Here is an 18,796-nt window from a genome sequence, read left to right as displayed (position 1 = left end):
TTTGTTTTTAATAATATACTTATTCTTCAACTACAGTTTAAGTTAAAAAAAATCAAGCTATGGTACATAATTTGATAGAAATACAGATCTTTACTGTTTATCAACATAGTAGCGCTGAACGCATTTTTTGGTTGGTTAGCAATCGTGCAGCGCCCTCTATCGTTGTGACGTCACACCGTGATACTCTATAAAAATGGAAAGAAATGACTTTAAACAGTAAAACCCAATTACTGCACATCTTAACATACAACAGTGTGGTGCTTACATTTTTAGTATATTCTTCTGCCTGAAGTTTCTGAATAAAACTTTATTGGTATCAGCATAATAGTTAAGTTCATGAGCCTTTAAAAAAGCAAGTAGTAGTAGAGGAAATTAGGTGGATGGAAATGAAAAACAAGCTAGACTTAATGTTGAATCAAACACTCCAAGCAAAGGTCTAAACTTTATGTGACAACAAAATGTGATGTGCTCATATATGGATATGATGATGTCATATCACTACCATATTATATTTTTTAGATTCAATTTTAACGATTGTTCAATTTATTTTTAGATTCAATTTTAACGATTGTTCAATTTGATGCCTCGCAATTTTTCAATTGTTATATCTTTGTATTTTTATTGTTTACTTATATGTTCAAGTGCAGTATATGGAGAGCCATCTTGGCACTCATGGCAATCCTCAGGGTGCTGCACCGCTGTCTTGCCATGTATTTTTGTGCCTGAAAATTGAATAAAATAAAATAAATAAAAATAAATATTTGGGCATATCACAACCATATTTGGGCACATTACAATTTTTGTTTGTCAAACTAGTTTTGCTTTAGAATTTCAATTTGAAAATAAAGTTGCATTATAAAGGGGAAAACAACAATGTTGCTCACTTCCAGTTTTCGTCAATTCTTTACGGATATGAATTGAATTTGTGTGAAAAAAAAAACAAAACATGCAAATTGTGACGGATGTTTGCTACGTGATCGGATGTATGGAAGGATTGTCACATGACATAATTTGAACATTTCATTTAAGGTTCAATCATTGAAAACATGATTACACAGGTAATGTGAAAACTGAAATAATGTAATTTCAAAGCAAAATAATTTATTCTATAAAACTTGGATATTTTATGTATTGTAAAAATGCTCTGTTCTTATTTTATGCTTTAACTTTCTTTAAAAGATTTCATAGTTGCTTACAAATAGAGGGCGCTATGTCAAATTTCCTTATTACCAGATCATATTGAATAACTGTAATATATGCTATGTTTTGTTTTAGTCTTTCTGTCACTAAACAAATCTTGTATAAAATTGAAACTTTTTCTATTTTTCTACAGACGTATGATGTAAGTATAGGGTGATATCAAAAAATTTCCGCATCAGGGTCAAATGCAATAATCTACTTTATGTTCCTACAATTCCTCATATGCTGTGTTCTGTTTCAGTCCTTGATGATTAATGACTAAGTTTTTAAAGAATATGAATATATAACAAAATAGTAACTATTCACTATAAATTTATTCTTTCAATATTATGAATCAATCTTGTACTTGGCAATCCTCTTAAAATAAGCCAAACATGGAGGGAAAATATTTAACGGTTACTTTAAATGTATCTGTCTACTACTAATATTAATTTCTGACTTAGACATTGAAAACTGAGATTTTAAACTTTTGTCTATTGTTTAACAGTACAGGTAGTACCTTACTTTCAAAACTTTTATTTTATTATCAATATCGATAATCATATGCTTAAGTATAAATCTATATAAATATATACTATTAACAAAATAAAACAAACGGTTTGTGTTTAAAATAATGTTAAAGATAAGATAGTGAGTGAGTGGCCGAGCGGTTAAGACAGTGGAACCGTAATTAAGTAGCCATAACATCGGCAAGGGTTCGAGGCTCACTCGCTCCATGGTTCTGGTGGTAGAACGAGTCTTCTCGGATAAGGACTATAAACCGTAGGTCCAGTGTACACATAGCTCATGCGCACTTTAAAGAACCTAGTACATCTTTCGAGACGAGTAGGGGGGGTTACCCCGGTGTACTAGTCCACACAAACACAGCCACTGTCACACACAGCCACTGTGCAAATTCGGACTGGGCCGTTTTAGAAGTGTTTACCACCTGTTGGTCCAGATCCTTCACTAACTGAATTAGTGAGAAGTCGAATAAATAAATAAAAATAAAATAAAAATAAGATATGAAATCTGTTTATTTTTACATTTTACTTTCATTTTAATGTTTAATTACAGGATGTCTTTGTTTGTATTCATCATTTGTATGCATCATTGGTCATAAATGGACCTTTAGAATCAAATAATGTATATTGTGTGAATGTACAAAGAACGTCATGGGGTATACAACATAACAAAACACTATTTATTATTAACAGTGAACTAAGTGACAGTGACACTAGGCAATAAGGAAGTGAACTTAGTATGTACTGTAGTTTGTTGCTATCCTAATGGAGGTAAGTGATACATTATACTTTTTGTCAATTTTCTATTAAAATTGTATTCATAATGTAATAACACAAATATTAGGTATGTGTTTTCTACAATTTTTTTAACAATAATAATAATAATATCCTGGATATATATAGCGCCTAATGTTGTGAAACATATAAGTACTGAACATTATTACCCCATTTTTTTTTTATCAAACACATATTGAAACATACTCCCATAATGCAGCTAGTAATCAGCGCAAAGTTGTGTCTTGATCTAACCGGGTTCCCATTTATACACCTGGGTGGAGCGGCAAACGTAAGAAAAGTACCTGCTTAAGGATACAAGAAATGCGATGAGAGTTGGATTCAAAACTCGATCTCAAGATCAGTAGTTGAACGTCCAACACACAGCGCCACACGCCCTTACATAAACATCATGTCAAACTTCACTAGTGACCTTTCTGAGATCTTCCTTAGGGCCTGTTTCTGCTGCAACTGCTCAAAATACGGTATAAAAATACGGTATAAAATACGGTATTTTTTATACCGTATTTTTTAGTACCCCGTTTCTGCTAACAATACTTCTTGGGTGGTCGTGTTAAATTCCATCTTTTTTACCCAAATTGCCATTCATTTATTTGGTCGATAATTAAAAGTCGCAATAAAGGAAGTTTTACGTCTCACTTTCAACAGCCTAGCCCTAGTGATAGAGATGTTGTGAGAGCACAGAAAACATCGTAATGGGGACAATTAATTCGTTCCCTCCCCGAGTTATTGTATTTTGCAATGTTGTATTGCTTTCGCAGGCTCTTCAGCTTTGAGTTTACTTGCTTTGGAGACAAGTCTATTCCATACTCCTGCTTTATTTTTTTAGAAATGTCTTTATAAATGTGGTTGTCCCTTTTATTAGTTGGCCAGACATTTTAGCTTCCCCACACACATTTATTTAGTAAAACTGTGACGTCTTCGCTCCACATTTTCGCCGAATATATCTATACACGTGTGTAAAGCATCTGACAGCGACAGAAAATAAAAATACGAATGTTGACCTTTTGTCATGTAAAAAAAAAATACGGTATTTTTTATTGGCAGCAGAAACGGGTACAAAAAATACGGTATAAATTTGTAAATACCGTATTTTATCCACAAATTTTGTGGGGAAAATACGGTATACAAAATACGGTATATTTTTTATGAGCGCAGTTTCTGCTGCCAAAAATATACCGTATATATACGGTATTCAAAAAATACCGTATAATATACGGTATTTAGTTGGCAGCAGAAACAGGGCCTTAGACTTGTACTGTATCATTGTTTATTTTTCTTCTTTTCTCTGAAATTTAAACTTTTCCTGAGAGATACCAATGTATTCTGTCTTTTGGGGCATTAGAATTCTGCAAAAAAAAGTGTTCTAGTTTCCCATAGTAAAGTTATAAAAGACCACATACCTTTTTCAAATATTAATTTGTTTTTTAAATTTTTAAATCATATCTAACAATGATTTGGGGGTATTAGAATGAGGATGCTCATTTTCTGCACCTTCAACTCTAAGGTAAAACTGTACAAGGAAGTAAATTTGAATATTTCAAAGTGAATAAACATAGAGAAATAACATAAGTAAATAATTAGCAAAGACCAAACTTGAAATAGGTTCCTGTACAAAACTTTTACAATGTAAATTATGACTGTGTGTGCTGTTCACTGTACTTTGAATGTGACCATATCTTTTTATTCTTACATTTTCAGTTTTGCTGACATTACATAATCATATCATTTATTTTACTAGTAAGCATACAAACAGTAACTTAACTGCCTGTTGAATAGATTAAACAGAAAGGAAGTCACCTCAAACATTATTTGCAGTCCTGAAATATTTCTCTTGAGAAAAATAATTTGTCTACTATATTACTTAAGTGCACCATATACAATTTGTTTTACTATACAGCATTTAAAATTATCAAGCATCCTCTTGTTTTTTAAAAGGTTAAATTGACAGGCATAATAATATAATTATTAAATAAACAATTCATGTGTGAGAGATATGCTGTGTATGGACAAGTTAAAAATATTTTCAGTGAAGTAGGAGTCAAATTTGCTGAAGAATGCTTGCTAACAAATCTTAACCATTTTCTTCTACAGGATTGACTATGCAGGAACAGTGGCCAAGAATAATCTACGAAGAGATAGAGAAGTCTAGGACAACAGAAAGAGAAGACAAATATTTTTTATTTTAAGTGAACTGGCAATCTTTGAAAATGAGAAAAACAAGTTTCTTGTGTATGGTTCTTTTTGTGAACTTGATGGATACAAATTTGTTTGTGCTTGGAGAAACGATAACCATTACAGCCACATCTGGACAGAATGTATCTCTACCTTGTACTAATGGTAACATGAATGATGCAAATGTTGTAAGGTGGTTTACCCGTGAAGTTTACATCAGTGCTGACAAGATGATAGATGAAAGCTCACTTGGCTTACAGGCACCTTATTTTGCAATTCCTGGTGGTGAAGATGCAGACTATAGTCTTTTTATCAAGGTTCCTGATAACATTGATGTCTGGGAATTTTTAGAAGAAACCTATGAATGCAGGTTAACACCTATGAGTGGTGATTATAGCATATTAAGTACAGTTACTTTGAACATTTATCAGTCATTACCAAAATGCACAAGTTTACACATTAATGATACCACTTCTATCGCATCATGTTCCTACAACATTCCTTCAGAAATGGAATCACTGATATGGCGAAGTAATGGAATGAATCTAAACACAATAAACTGCTTATCATCTAATGTATGTACATTAACTTACACATACAACCCAGCTGACATTGTACCACATGGTATCACATGTGCTGTTAATGTATCTGGAATGATAAGCGTATCAAAATTATGTTCTATAAATGAGATGTCTTTTGCAACATCAACAGGTGGAACAAAAATGGACCGGTCTTTCCCAAGAAGCACAACTAGTGTATCTTTTACTGAAACCACTTCAAACTCTGAAACATCTTCTATAAGAAATACACCACCAACTACAATGTTTCAAACCTCACCAATTACAACCAAAGAAACCGTATCCACAACAGAAAATCCAGACCAATCGACTAAAGTTGAAACATCTTTCTCTACTACAGAGTACATTGACAAAGGTACAATTACAGAGTTACCAGTAAATCAAACCAGTATCATGCCTACAACTTCCACAGAATTTGCAACAAATGAACAAATAAATTCAACTGAAAATCCAGATTTTCCAATACATCCAATAGCCATCATGTCAGTAGCCTTTGTCATCATTCTACTTCTGATTATTTTCATCATTTATTTTGTAAGAAGATGCTCTCAATATAAACAAAATCCTTCATTCAAATCAGCACCACAAGATGATCACGAATACGTTGAGGTTGACTTTAAAGTAAATTCTACAACAAAAGGAAAAAATCAAGAGATACTAGAAAATAGTAAGGAGAGTGTCATGGAAGAAAACTGGATTTATGAATCAGCTGACATGAATGGGAAACAAAATGATGCAAATAAGCAAAAGAACGGTGAAAATCAAGAGATACTGGAAAATAGTAAAGAGAGTGTTATGGAGGAAAATCAGATTTATCAATCAGCTGACATGAATGGGAAACAGATTAATGATGATGGTAATGTTGCAAAGAAGCAAAAAATGGAAATTAAGAAGAAGGGTGCATCAGAGAATAGCAATGAAGATGGAACAAATGATATCATTGTATACCATGAAAATGAAGCATATGAATCTCTTAATGACATCAATATAAATAATGCTAAGTTAGATCAGAAGGAATCGGGCAAAAAAGGAACTAAAATTCCAGCTTATGTTCATTATGAAGTGTTGGAACGAGAATAGCAAAACTTGAAACTTTTACTTGAATTGTTAGAATGAGAATAAAATAACTTTGCAAGTGTTAACAGAACCAGAATTAATTAATATAAATAAATGTTTATGAAATGAAATGAGAATAACAAAACTTTAAACTTTTACTTGTTAGAATCGGAGAATAAAATAACTTTTTAAGTGCTAATAGAACTAGAATAATAAAACTTTACTGAACTATTAACAATTTTAGACCAGACGGAGCTTAAATTAATCAAAAATGCTTTTGCAGAAATTAAATAACCTTTTTTTAATTATCCTAAGACAAGGAGAAATTATAAGTCACTCATTAAAATCTGACATATAACCAACGTTATAGGAAGGAAACCACTTTTGGGCCCATCTTTACTGCTTTAATGGTCTTACAATAGAAACAAAATTTAAATTAGTGAAACTTTACTTGAATTTGAAAATAAAAATCTGTATTGCACAATGATGTTTACTTCCTCATTGAGCTGTAACGTGAAACTGTGTTCTAAACTTTCATAATTCTTTTACCATTTTTGATTGGAAACTAATTTTGTGCTCAACAGAAAATCTGCAAAGTAAAGTACATTCTTCTATTCAAATGAACTAAATAATTAACTTCAATTAAAAGAACTGCATAATATGCAGGCAAAAGTATAACAACATTATTAATATCAACATTACAAAGTATCATGACCACTCCAACAGAATACGATGATAGAACAAAAGGCAGCAACAAATAAATTACAACTGAAAATGCAAAAAACCTATTCTCTAAACCAGTCAATAAACAGAATTGTATAGCTATTGTCTTGATATTTTCTCATTTCTGTCATAATTCTATTTCTGGTTATTTTCATCATTTATCATGTATAAAAAAGCCCTTGATGTAAACAGAATCTACACAACATGAACACTGTGCGTCAACAAACAGAAGACAACAACAACAACACTGACCGCTATGGAATGTCCAACATGACATCTACACACGATGATAGCAATGAATTTAAACTGGATGAGGATGGATATTAGGAAAATTCCCACGCGTGCAAACTTTTTATGCGTACGGTGTATGAAAGACATGTTTTTTTCTTTTGAATTATATCTTTCCAGCTTTTCCTAGTAATTTGAAATTTTTAAAAACTATTTGTACTTTAAATCACGTCATACGAACATGTTGAATTAGAAAATTGTGCACGTTTTAGTTGAAAAAGTTACACAATATTGTCAAAATCATGCCTATTTTGAATCTATTATAGCTCTTCAGGATCAAAGGTGACCCCCAATTTTTAAAACTTATTATGCAAGCAGTCATAATTTGTTTGCATCATTGATCATAAATAGAACATTAGAATCAAATAGTGTATATTGTCTGAATATGTACAAAGAACACCCAGGGGTATACAACATAACAAAACACTAAAGTGACAGTGACACCAGGCAATAAGGAAGTGAACTTAGTATGTAGTTTGTTGTATTCTCTAATGGAGGTAAGTAATATCATACATAAACTTTTTGTCAATTTTATATTAAAACAGATAAGTTTTTTTTATAGGTATATGAATCTTGACTACTTCACCTTTCTAAGATATTTGTTGGACTCATAATTAATGTACTGTGTTTATTTATGTTTTACTTTTTTTTCTTCACCTAAACTTTTCCTGCACTCTCTATTGCTGAGACACCAATGTGTCCAATTAAATCAAAAAATTACTAACTGGAATGATACATGGCGTCAGGGAAAACCGACATCAATTTAGTTTAGAAAATGAAAATTATCTATTTCTTTAATTTTTTTTTTAAATTCAATAAGGTTTTAAATTGTACTCATGATGATTTGGGGACATTAGAATTCTGCCAAAAAAAGTATTTTTATGTCACTGCTTTCTAGTTTGCTATATTATTAATAATTGTAAAATTATAAAACAAAGACCACATACCTTTTTCAAATATTAATTTGTTTTCTAAGTTTAAATCATATTCAACAATGATTTGGATGTATTAAAATTATGGTGTTCATTTTATACACCTTCAAATCTAAGGTAATATTACAAGGAAGTAAATTTGAATATTTCAATGTGAATAAACTTACAATGAATAACTAAATATTTTCTAGTTAGTAAATGTAATAGTTTCCTGTTCATAAACTATTACAATGTTATTATGACTTTATGTGCCATTCACTGTGATCATATCTTTTTATTCTTACATTTTAAGTTTTGCTGACATTACATAATCATATCATTTATTTTACTAGTAAGCATACAGACAGTAACTTGGCTGCCTGTTGAATAGATTAAACAGAAAGAAAGTCACCTCAAACATTAATTGCCATGCTAAAATTTCTCTTGAGGAAAATAAGTTAAAGTGTCTACTAATACTATTACTTAAGTACATCATATGAAATTTGATTTTATACAGCCTTTAAAATGATCAATGATTGTTTTTTAAAAGGTTAAATTGACAGGCATAAATATGATATAATAGAACAATTCATGTGTGAGAAAGATGCTGTGTATGCACAAGTCACAAATATTTTGTGGGTTCAGTGAAGTAGGAGTCAAATTTGCTGAAGAATGCTAACACAAATCTTAACCATTTCTTCTACAGGATTGACTAAGCAGGGACAGTGGCTATGTAAAGACCAAGAATAATCTACAAAGTCTAGGACAACAAGAAAGAGAAGATTTTGTGAGCTGGCAATCTTTGAAAATGTTTTGGTGTATGGTTCTCTTAGTGTACTTGATGGATAAACATTCTTTATTTGTATTTGGAGAAATAAGTACAACCATTACAGTAACACCTGGACAGAATGTATCTCTTCCTTGTAATAAGGATAACATGAATGATGGAAATGTTGTAAGGTGGTTTAGCCATTCAGGTTACCTAAGTGCTGAAAGGATGATAAATGAAAGCACACTTGGCTTACTGTCACCTTATTACACAATCCCTGGTAAAGGTTCCAACTATAGTCTTTTTATCAAGATTCCTGATGATATCAATATCTGGTCATACATTGATGGAGACTATGAATGCAGTGATGATTATAGCATATTAAATACAGTTACTTTACACATTTATCAGCCATTACCTGTATGCACAAGTGTACACATTAATGCTACAACTTCTATCGCATCATGTTCCTACAACACCACTTCAAATATGGAATCATTGATATGGCGAAGTAATGGAAACACTCTAATCACAATAGACTGCTTAAAATCTAATGTATGTACATTAAACTACACATACAACCAAACTGACATTGTGCCACATGGTCTCACATGTGCTGTTAGTAAGTCTGGAATGATAAGTACAACAAAATCATGTTCTATAAATGAGATGTCTTTTACAACATCACCAGAAGGACTAGAGACTTACTTGCCAGCAGCCACATCAAACATTGAAACATCTTCTCTAAGCACAGAATTCACAAACATCAAACAAATAAAATCAACCGAAGACTCTAATCAATCAGGTGACAATATTTCTATACATATAATAGTCATTATGTCGATAGCTTTCATCATCATTCTATTTCTGATTATTTTCATAATTTATTACGCACGAAGACGCCCTCAATATAAACAAAACCCATCATTCAAATCAGCACCACCAGATGATCATGAATACGTTGAGGTTGACTTGAAAGTAAATCCTACAACAAAAGGAGAAAATAATGAGATGATGAAAAATAGTAAGGAGAGTGTCATAGAGGAAAATCAGATTTATCAATCAGCTGACATGAATGGGAAACAAAATGTTGCAAATAAGCAAAAGAAAGAAATTAGGTGTGTTATTGGTGATGGAGACTTCACAAAGAGAGCAGATAAAACAAGAGAACAAGTTCTTGAACAAAGTGCATTGAAGAAGGGTGCATCAGAGAAGAGCAATGAAGATGGAACAAATGATGGCATTGTGTACCATGAAAATGAAGCCTATGAATCACTTGATGACATCAATATAAATAATGCTAAATTAGATCAGAAGAAATCTGACGAAAAAGGAACTAAAATCCCAGCTTATGTTCACTATGAAGTTTTAGAACGAGAATAACAAAACTTGAAAATTGTACTTGAATTGTTAGAATAAAAATGAAATAACTTTGCAACTTTTACTTGAAGTGTTAATAGAACTAGAAAAACAAAACTTTAAACTTTTACTTGAATTGTTAGAATGAGAATAAAATAATTTGCAAGTGTTAACAGAACTAGAAAAACAAAACTTTTACTTTAATTCTTAGAATGAGAATAAAATAACTTTGCAAATGTGTTAAGAGAAATAGAAAAACAAAACTTGAAACTTTTACTTAAATTGGTTGAATGAGAATAAAATAATTTGCAAGTGTTAATAGAACTAGAAAAAAAAAAATTTACTAAACTATTAAAAATATATTTTAGACAAGATAGAGCTTGAATTAATCAGAAATGCTTTTGCAAAAGTTACATAAACCCTTTTTAAAATTAGCATAAAACAAGGAGATTTGTAGACCTTAATTGAAGATATTGCATCAAAAATTAGATTTAAACGTAGTGAAATTATAAATCACTTATCAAACTATGACATATATAACCAAAGTTAAAAAAGAACCAACTTTAAATAATTTAATGGAATTACAATAAAACTTCAAAATTTAAATTAGTGAAACGTGAATAATATAGTATAGTCTGTGTCTGAGATTTGAAAATAAAAATCTGTATTGCACAATGGTGTTTATTTCCTCATTGAACTCTGAACTGTAACAGTGTTCTACCCTTTCATTTATTTACCAGTTTTGATTGGAAACGTTTGTGCTCAACAGAAAATCTGTTACTAGTACATTCTTCTATTCAAATGAACTAAATAATTAACTTTCAACTTCAATTAAAACAAGAACAAATTAAAATCAACATATTTACAACTTTACCTACAGCTCAGATGGATAAACACAAAAATGTATATAGACAGTTTGACAATTTAGAACATAATAATTTAGATAAAACTTAATTTTTCAAATAAATTACGGTACTTGCAACCTAGAGAGACTTTTGTGCCTTTGTATACTTATAAATTTCCCAATGTTTTACACTGTGTGATATTTACTTCCTCATTGCCTGCTGTTACAACCGCTAATGTAGAAAACGCCAGCTAATGTCGAAACAACCGTTAATGTAGAACAATCCACCGCTTATGTAGTAAAACCTCCCGCTTATGTAGAAACACCAACAGCTTATGTAGTAAATAAAAATCAACACCAGCTTATGTAGTAAATAAAAATCAACACCAGCTTATGTAGTAACGAAAATTTCCCCCCAGCTTATGTAGTTACTATTGCCAGCTAATGTAGAAAATGTTATTTATTTTACAAAAATGTCTAAATCATGTGCAAATGCATCAATCTTTACTTAGCTATCAGTCTTTCCACCTCTCGTAAGCAACCAACATTCTAAAACGACCACAAATCGTAATCTACCATCTCTGTTAAGGGACCACTTCTTTTACGACCCCACCTCTCGTAAGTGACAACCTCTTTTAAAGGACCACCACCTCTATTAAGGGACTGTTTCTCATAATCGACCATCGCTCATCATTGACCACATCTCGAAAGTGATCACCTCTATTGAACAACCACTGTCTCTGTTAGGGGACCGCTTCTCATCATTGACCACCTCGAAAGCAACCACCTTAACGACCACACCACTTGTCAGTGACGACCTCTTAAAGGACCACTACCTCTATTTAAGGACCGCTTCTCACCTTCTACATAAGCGGTGGATTGTTCTACATTAATGGTTGTTTCGACATTAGCTGGCGTTTTCTACATTAGCGGTTGTAACACCCCCTGATCTGTGAAGTGAAACTGATAAATAAAAACTCAAAGACTTTACTAATTACTTGTTATTATACATTGTATTACGTTACAAAAGCTGCAGGAAACAACTAGGTTATTTTTATTTCTGACTAGGATTATGATGTGTGTGGATGGGTTTAGGGGATGGTACAACATATTTATACTTTGGGATCAATAAGGCACTACTTTTATTATAAAATCTAATTACAAGCAGGAATATCACAGACAGAAAGAACAGCCATTATAAATTCATGAATATTCATGTCGACATTAAAGAAGTTGGAAATGGCAAGATATACCATCTTGTTGCGGATTATTCTATTGGTGTGCTTGATGGATAAACAATCATTATTTTTATTTGGAGAAGTTATTACAGCCACACCTGGACAGAATGTATCTCTTCCTTGTACTACTAATGATCAACTGATGGATGGAAGTGTTAGGTGGCATGCCCATGGTGATTACATCAGTAGTGAAAGAATACTAGATAGTACTATGCTTGGTTTCCAGACAAGTTATTATGCAATCCCTGGTGAAGGTGCAGACTATAGTCTTTTTATCACGATTCCTGATGATATTAATATCTGGAAATATTTTAATGAAACATATGAATGCGGATTAACATCTATTACAGGTAGTTATAGCAAATTAAATACAGTTACTTTACATATTTATAAGTCATTACCTAAATGCACAAGTTTACAAATTAATGATACTAGTTCTATCGCATCCTGTTCCTACAACAACACTTCAGATATGGAATCATTGATATGGAGAAGCAATGGAAGGACTCTAACCACAGAAAGTTGTTCATCATCTAATGTATGTACATTAAATTACACATACAACCCAGCTGACATTGTACCACATGGTCTCACTTGTAATGTTAGTGAATCTGGAACGATAAGCACAACAAAATCATGTTCTATAAATGAGATCCCTGGATCAACAGAAGGAACAGACACAGACTCGCCTTTTGAAGGAAGCGCATCTGTTGAACCTTTTATTGAAAAAACAACTTTGACAAAATACTTCTCAACATTAGAAAGTACTATCACAACCACTTCCACAGAATCTAATGATAGTACAACAAGAAACAAACAAATGTTAACTGTACATAAACCAGAAGAACCTAATGACAGTGTCCCAATATATCTAATAGCCATCATGTCAGCAGTAGCTTTTGTCATCATTCTACTTCTGATTATTTTCATCATTTATTATGTACGAAGACACTCTCAGTCTCAAAATAAACAAAACCCATCATTCAAATCAGCACCACCAGATGATCATGAATATGTTGAAGTTGACTTGAAAGTAAATCCAACAACAAAAGGAGAAAATCAGGAGATGATGAAAAATAATGTGGAGAGTGTCATGGAGGAAAACTGGATTTATGAATCAGCTGACATAAATGGGAAACAGATTACTGAGCAAAAGAAGGAAATTAAGAATGTTATTGTTGATGGAGATTATACAAATAGAGCAGATAAAACAGGAGAACAAGTTCTTGAACAAAGTGAGGCATTGAAGAAGAGTGCATCAGAGAACAGAAATGAAGGTGGAACAAATGATGGCATTGTGTACCATGAAAATGAAGCCTATGAATCTCTTGAAGACATCAATGTAAATAATGATAAGTTAGATCTGAAGGAATCAGACAAAAAAGGAACTAAAAATCCAACTTATTATCACTATGAAGTGTTAGAACGTGAATAGCAAAACTTTCAACTTTTACTTGAATTGTTAGAATGAGAATAAAAGAACTTTTCAAATGTTAACAGAACTAGAAAAACAAAACTTTACTAAACTATTACAAATATATTTTAGACCAGATGGAGCTTAATTAATCAAAAATACTTTTGCAAAAGTTAAATAACCTTTTTTTAATTATCCTAAGACAAGGAGATTTGTTTTAAACGCAGTGAAATTATAAGTCACTCATTAAAATCTGACATTATAACCAACGTTATAGGAAGGAACCCACTATTGGGCCCATCTTTAAATGATTTAATGGACTTACAATAGAACTTTAAAATTTAAATTAGTGAAACTTGATGTGAATTTGTCTGAGATTTGAAAATAAAAATCTGTATTGCACAATGATGTTTACTTCCTCATTGAGCGAGTTGGAAAGTGAAACTGTGTTCTAAACTTTCATAATTCTTTTACCATTTTTGATTGGAAACTTTTGTGCTTCAACAAAAAATCTGCAAAGTAAAGTACATTCTTCTATTCAAATGAACTAAATAATTAATTTCAATTAAAAGGATTGCAGAATATGCAGGCAAAGTATAAAAACATTATTAATATCAACATTACAAAGTACATGACCACTCCAACAGAATACGATGATAGAACAAAAGGCAGCAAAAAATAAATTACAACTGAAAATGCAAAAAAACTAACTCTAACCAGTCAATAAACAGTATGTATTGTAATATATCTAATAGCTATTGTCTTGGTATCTTTTCATCTGTCATAATTCTATTTCTGGTTATTTTCATCATTTATAATGTATGAAAAAGCCCTTGATGTAAACAGAATCTACACAACATGAACACTGTGCGTCAACAAACACTGACCGCTATGGAATGTCCAACATGACATCTACACACGATGATAGCAATGAATTTAAACTGGATGAGGATGGATATTAGGAAAATTCCCACGCGTGCAAACTTTTTATGCGTACGGTGTATGAAAAACAGGTTTTTTTCTCTTGAATTATAACTTTCCAGCTTTTCCTAGTAATTTGAAATTTTTAAAAACTATTTCTACTTTAAATCACGCCATACGAATTACAAAATTGTGCGCGTTTTAGTTGAAAAAGTTACACAATATTGTCAAAATCATGCCTATTTTGAATCTATTATAGCTCTTCAGGATCAAAGGTGACCCCCAATTTTTAAAACTTATTATGCAGCAGTCATAATTTGTTTGCATCATTGATCATAAATAGAACATTAGAATCAAATAATGTATATTGTCTGAATATGTACAAAGAACGTCCAGGGGTATACAACGTAACACTATTTATTAACAGTGAACTAAATTGACAGTGACACCAGGCTATAAGGAAGTGAACTTAGTATGTAGTTTGTTGCTATCCTAATGGAGGTAAGTGATGCTTTCTGTCAATTACTATATTTACTGTAATCATAATTGTGTAATTGTTTAGATATTTTAAACTTCACTAGTTACCTTTCTAAAATTTTATTGCTACAAAAAGAATTAAATTAGGCCCATTCATGTATGGACAAGTATTTTATGGAATAAATATTTGAGATGCTTTATAAATTATTTAATACCGAAACAATAGAATATGCTAACAAGTCGTTATAAATATATTCTACAGGAATGACAATGCAAGAACAGTGGCAAATGCAAGGACCAAGAAAAATCTAGAAGAAAAAATAGGACAGAAAGGAAAGAAAATTATTCAAATTCCCACATGTTAATTTTTTTTTTAAAATGGGCAAACATATCTTGTTGTGGTTTATGATTCTCTTGGTATATTTATGGCATAAACATTCTTTATTTGTATTTGGAGAAACAGAGACTTTTATTACAGCCACACCTGGACAGAATGTATTGCTTACTTGTGTGAATGTTGGAATTGTTAGGTGGTTTACCCGTCAAGCTTACATCACTACTGGAAGAACAGTTATTAATACTACACTTGGGTTACAGACAAGTTATTTTGCAATCCCTGGTACTGGTCATAATTATAGTCTTTTAATCAAGATTCCAGATGATATTAATGTCTGGAAACATTTTAATGAAACATACGAATGCAGGTTAACATGGAGTGGCAATTATGATATACTAAACAAATTTATTTTGAAGATTTATCTGTCATTACCTACAAATAATATGCCTTCTACAACATCCACAGAAACAGAGACAGACCTGTCATCCCAAGGAAGCACAACTAGTGTATCTTTTATTGAAAAAACAACAGGCTCAGTCTCATTTAAAACAAAAACTGCAGAACACAGAGACAAAAATACAACAAAAACAACATTAGAAAGTACCAAAAGCACAGGCACCACAGAACCAAGGGACAGAAACAAACAAATACATTCAACTGTAAGCAACCCAACCAATTCTAATCAGTCAATACATCTAATAGTCATTATGTCAGTATCTTGTGTCGTAATTCTATTTCTGATTATTTTCATCATTTATTATGTAAGAAGACGCTCTGAATATAAACAAAACCCATCATTCAAATCAGCAACTCCAGATGATCATGAATATGTTGAGGTTGACTTGAAAGTAAATCCAACAACAAAAGGAGAAAATCAGGAGATGCTGGAAAATAGTAAGGAGAGTGTCATGGAGGAAAATCAGATTTATCAATCAGCTGACATGAATGGGAAACAAAATGTTGCAAATAAGCAAAAGAACGGTGAAAATCAAGAGATACTGGAAAATAGTAAAGAGAGTGTCATGGAGGAAAACTGGATTTATGAATCAGCTGACATGAATGGGAAACAGATTAATGATGATGGTAATGTTGCAAAGAAGCAAAAAAAGGAAATTAAGAATGTTATTGTTGATGGAGAGTATACAAAGAGAATATACAAAACTGGAGAACAAGTTCTTGAACAAAGTGAGGCATTCAAGAAGAGTGCATTAGAGAATAGCAATGAAGATGGAACAAATGATGGCATTGTATACCATGAAAAAGAAGCCTATGAATCACTTGATGACATCAATATAAATAATGCTAAATTAGATCAGAAGGAATCGGACAAAAAAGGAACTAAAATTCCAGCTTATGTTCACTATGAAGTGTTAGAACTTGAATAGAAAAACTTAAAACTTTTACTTGATTTGTTAGAATGAGAATAAAATAACTTTGAAAGTGTTAACAGAACTAGAATGACAAAACTTTACTAAACAATAAAAAATATATTTTAGACCTCATAAAGCTTAAATTAATCAAAAATGCTTTTGCAAATGTTAAATAAACCTTTGTTAAAATTAGCATAAGACAAGGAGATTTGTAGACCTTAATTGAAGATATTGAATTAAAATTTAATTTAAAAGCAGTGAAATTATAAGTCACTTAATAACCAAAGTTAAAAAAAGAACAAACTTTTGGGCTGGTCTGTAAAAATGAATTACTATAAGATGGAATTACAATAGAACTTTATAATATAGTATAGTCTGTGTCTGAGATTTGAAAATAAAATTCTGTATTGCACAATGGTGTTTACTTCGTCATTGAACTCTGAACTGTAACACAGTGTTCTATCTTTCATTTATTCATTTACCATTTTTGATTGGAAACTTTTGTGCTTCAACAGAAAATCTGTTACTAGTACATTCTTCAAAGAACAAATTAAAATCAACATACTTGCAACTACCTACAGCTCAGATGGATAAACACAAAAATGTATAGAGACAGTTTGACAATTTAGAAGAAAATAATTTAGATCAAATTTAATTTTTCAAATAAATTACTTGCCATCTAGAGAGAAAAAAATTTACAATGACTTTTGTGACTTTGTATACTTTTAAATTTCCGAATGTTTTACAGTGTGATATTTACTTCCTCATTGCCCCCTGTGATCTGTGAAGTGAAACTAAGTAAATAAAAACTCAAAGATTTTACAACTACTCTTTTTTAATTAATTGCATTAAGTAACAAAAGCTGTAGGAAACAACTAGGTTATATTTATTTCCAACTAGGGTTATGATGTGTGTGGATGGGTAAAGAGGTACACAGTATTTATACTTTGGGATCAATTAGGCACTACTTTTATTATAAAATCTGATTCTAAGCAGAAATATCACAGTCAAAAAGAACAGCCATTATAAATTCATAAATATTCATGACGAAATTAAAGAAGTTGGAAATGGCCAGATATACCATCTTGTTGCGGATTATTCTATTAATGTGCTTGATGGATAAACAATCATTATTTTTATTTGGAGAAGTTATTACAGCCACACCTGGACAGAATGTATCTCTTCCTTGTACTACTAATGATCAACTGATGGATGGAAGTGTTAGGTGGCATGCCCATGGTGATTACATCAGTAGTGACAGAATACTAGATAGTACTGTGCTTGGCTTTCTGACAAGTTATTATGCAATCTCTGGTGAAGGTGCAGACTATAGTCTTTTTATCACGATTCCTGATGATATTAATATCTGGAAATATCTTAATGTAACATATGAATGCGGATTTACATTTATTACAGGTAGTTATAGCAAATTAAATACAGTTACTTTACATATTTATAAGTCATTACCTAAATGCACAAGTTTACAAATTAATGATTCTAGTTCTATCGCATCCTGTTCCTACAACAACACTTCAGATATGGAATCATTGATATGGAGAAGCAATGGAAACACTCTAACCACAGAAAGTTGTTCATCATCTAATGTATGTACATTAAATTACACATACAACCCAGCTGACATTGTACCACATGGTCTCACTTGTAATGTTAGTGAATCTGGAACGATAAGCACAACAAAATCATGTTCTATAAATGAGATCCCTGGATCAACAGAAGGAACAGACACAGACTCGCCTTTTGAAGGAAGCGCATCTGTTGAACCTTTTATTGAAAAAACAACTTTGACAAAATACTTCTCAACATTAGAAAGTACTATC

The 18,796-nt window shown here is 31.5% G+C and overlaps 3 protein-coding genes across 3 annotated transcripts; all 3 read left to right on the top strand.

Annotated features, from left to right (window-relative positions):
* The first annotated feature begins 2,427 nt into the window (after positions 1-2,427).
* LOC140055318 (uncharacterized) lies at positions 2,428-7,114 on the top strand. Its single transcript, XM_072100632.1, has 2 exons — positions 2,428-2,474; positions 4,593-7,114. The coding sequence occupies exon 2, from the start codon at positions 4,709-4,711 to the stop codon at positions 6,329-6,331; it is 1,623 nt and encodes a 540-aa protein (XP_071956733.1). The 5' UTR covers positions 2,428-2,474; positions 4,593-4,708; the 3' UTR covers positions 6,332-7,114.
* Positions 7,115-7,798: 684 nt separating this feature from the next.
* On the top strand, positions 7,799-11,175 carry LOC140054732 (uncharacterized). The gene is made up of 2 exons (XM_072099808.1): positions 7,799-7,815; positions 8,936-11,175. Exon 2 carries the CDS (start codon positions 9,038-9,040, stop codon positions 10,379-10,381), a length of 1,344 nt encoding a protein of 447 aa, XP_071955909.1. The 5' UTR covers positions 7,799-7,815; positions 8,936-9,037; the 3' UTR covers positions 10,382-11,175.
* Positions 11,176-15,222: 4,047 nt separating this feature from the next.
* LOC140055004 (uncharacterized) lies at positions 15,223-17,229 on the top strand. Its single transcript, XM_072100152.1, has 2 exons — positions 15,223-15,275; positions 15,514-17,229. The coding sequence occupies exon 2, from the start codon at positions 15,630-15,632 to the stop codon at positions 16,971-16,973; it is 1,344 nt and encodes a 447-aa protein (XP_071956253.1). The 5' UTR covers positions 15,223-15,275; positions 15,514-15,629; the 3' UTR covers positions 16,974-17,229.
* Positions 17,230-18,796: the final 1,567 nt, after the last annotated feature.

Source organism: Antedon mediterranea, chromosome 7 (assembly GCF_964355755.1).
Source record: "Antedon mediterranea chromosome 7, ecAntMedi1.1, whole genome shotgun sequence".
Classification (NCBI taxonomy): domain Eukaryota; kingdom Metazoa; phylum Echinodermata; class Crinoidea; order Comatulida; family Antedonidae; genus Antedon; species Antedon mediterranea.
Note: the sequence above shows the minus strand (reverse complement) of the source record. Positions and strands in the feature narration are given on the sequence as shown.

Bases quoted from the DNA above. Each gene is read 5' to 3' on its own strand.
- LOC140055318 (XM_072100632.1), top strand. From the start codon at position 4,709: ATGAGAAAAACAAGTTTCTTGTGTATGGTTCTTTTTGTGAACTTGATG.
- LOC140054732 (XM_072099808.1), top strand. From the start codon at position 9,038: ATGTTTTGGTGTATGGTTCTCTTAGTGTACTTGATGGATAAACATTCT.
- LOC140055004 (XM_072100152.1), top strand. From the start codon at position 15,630: ATGGGCAAACATATCTTGTTGTGGTTTATGATTCTCTTGGTATATTTA.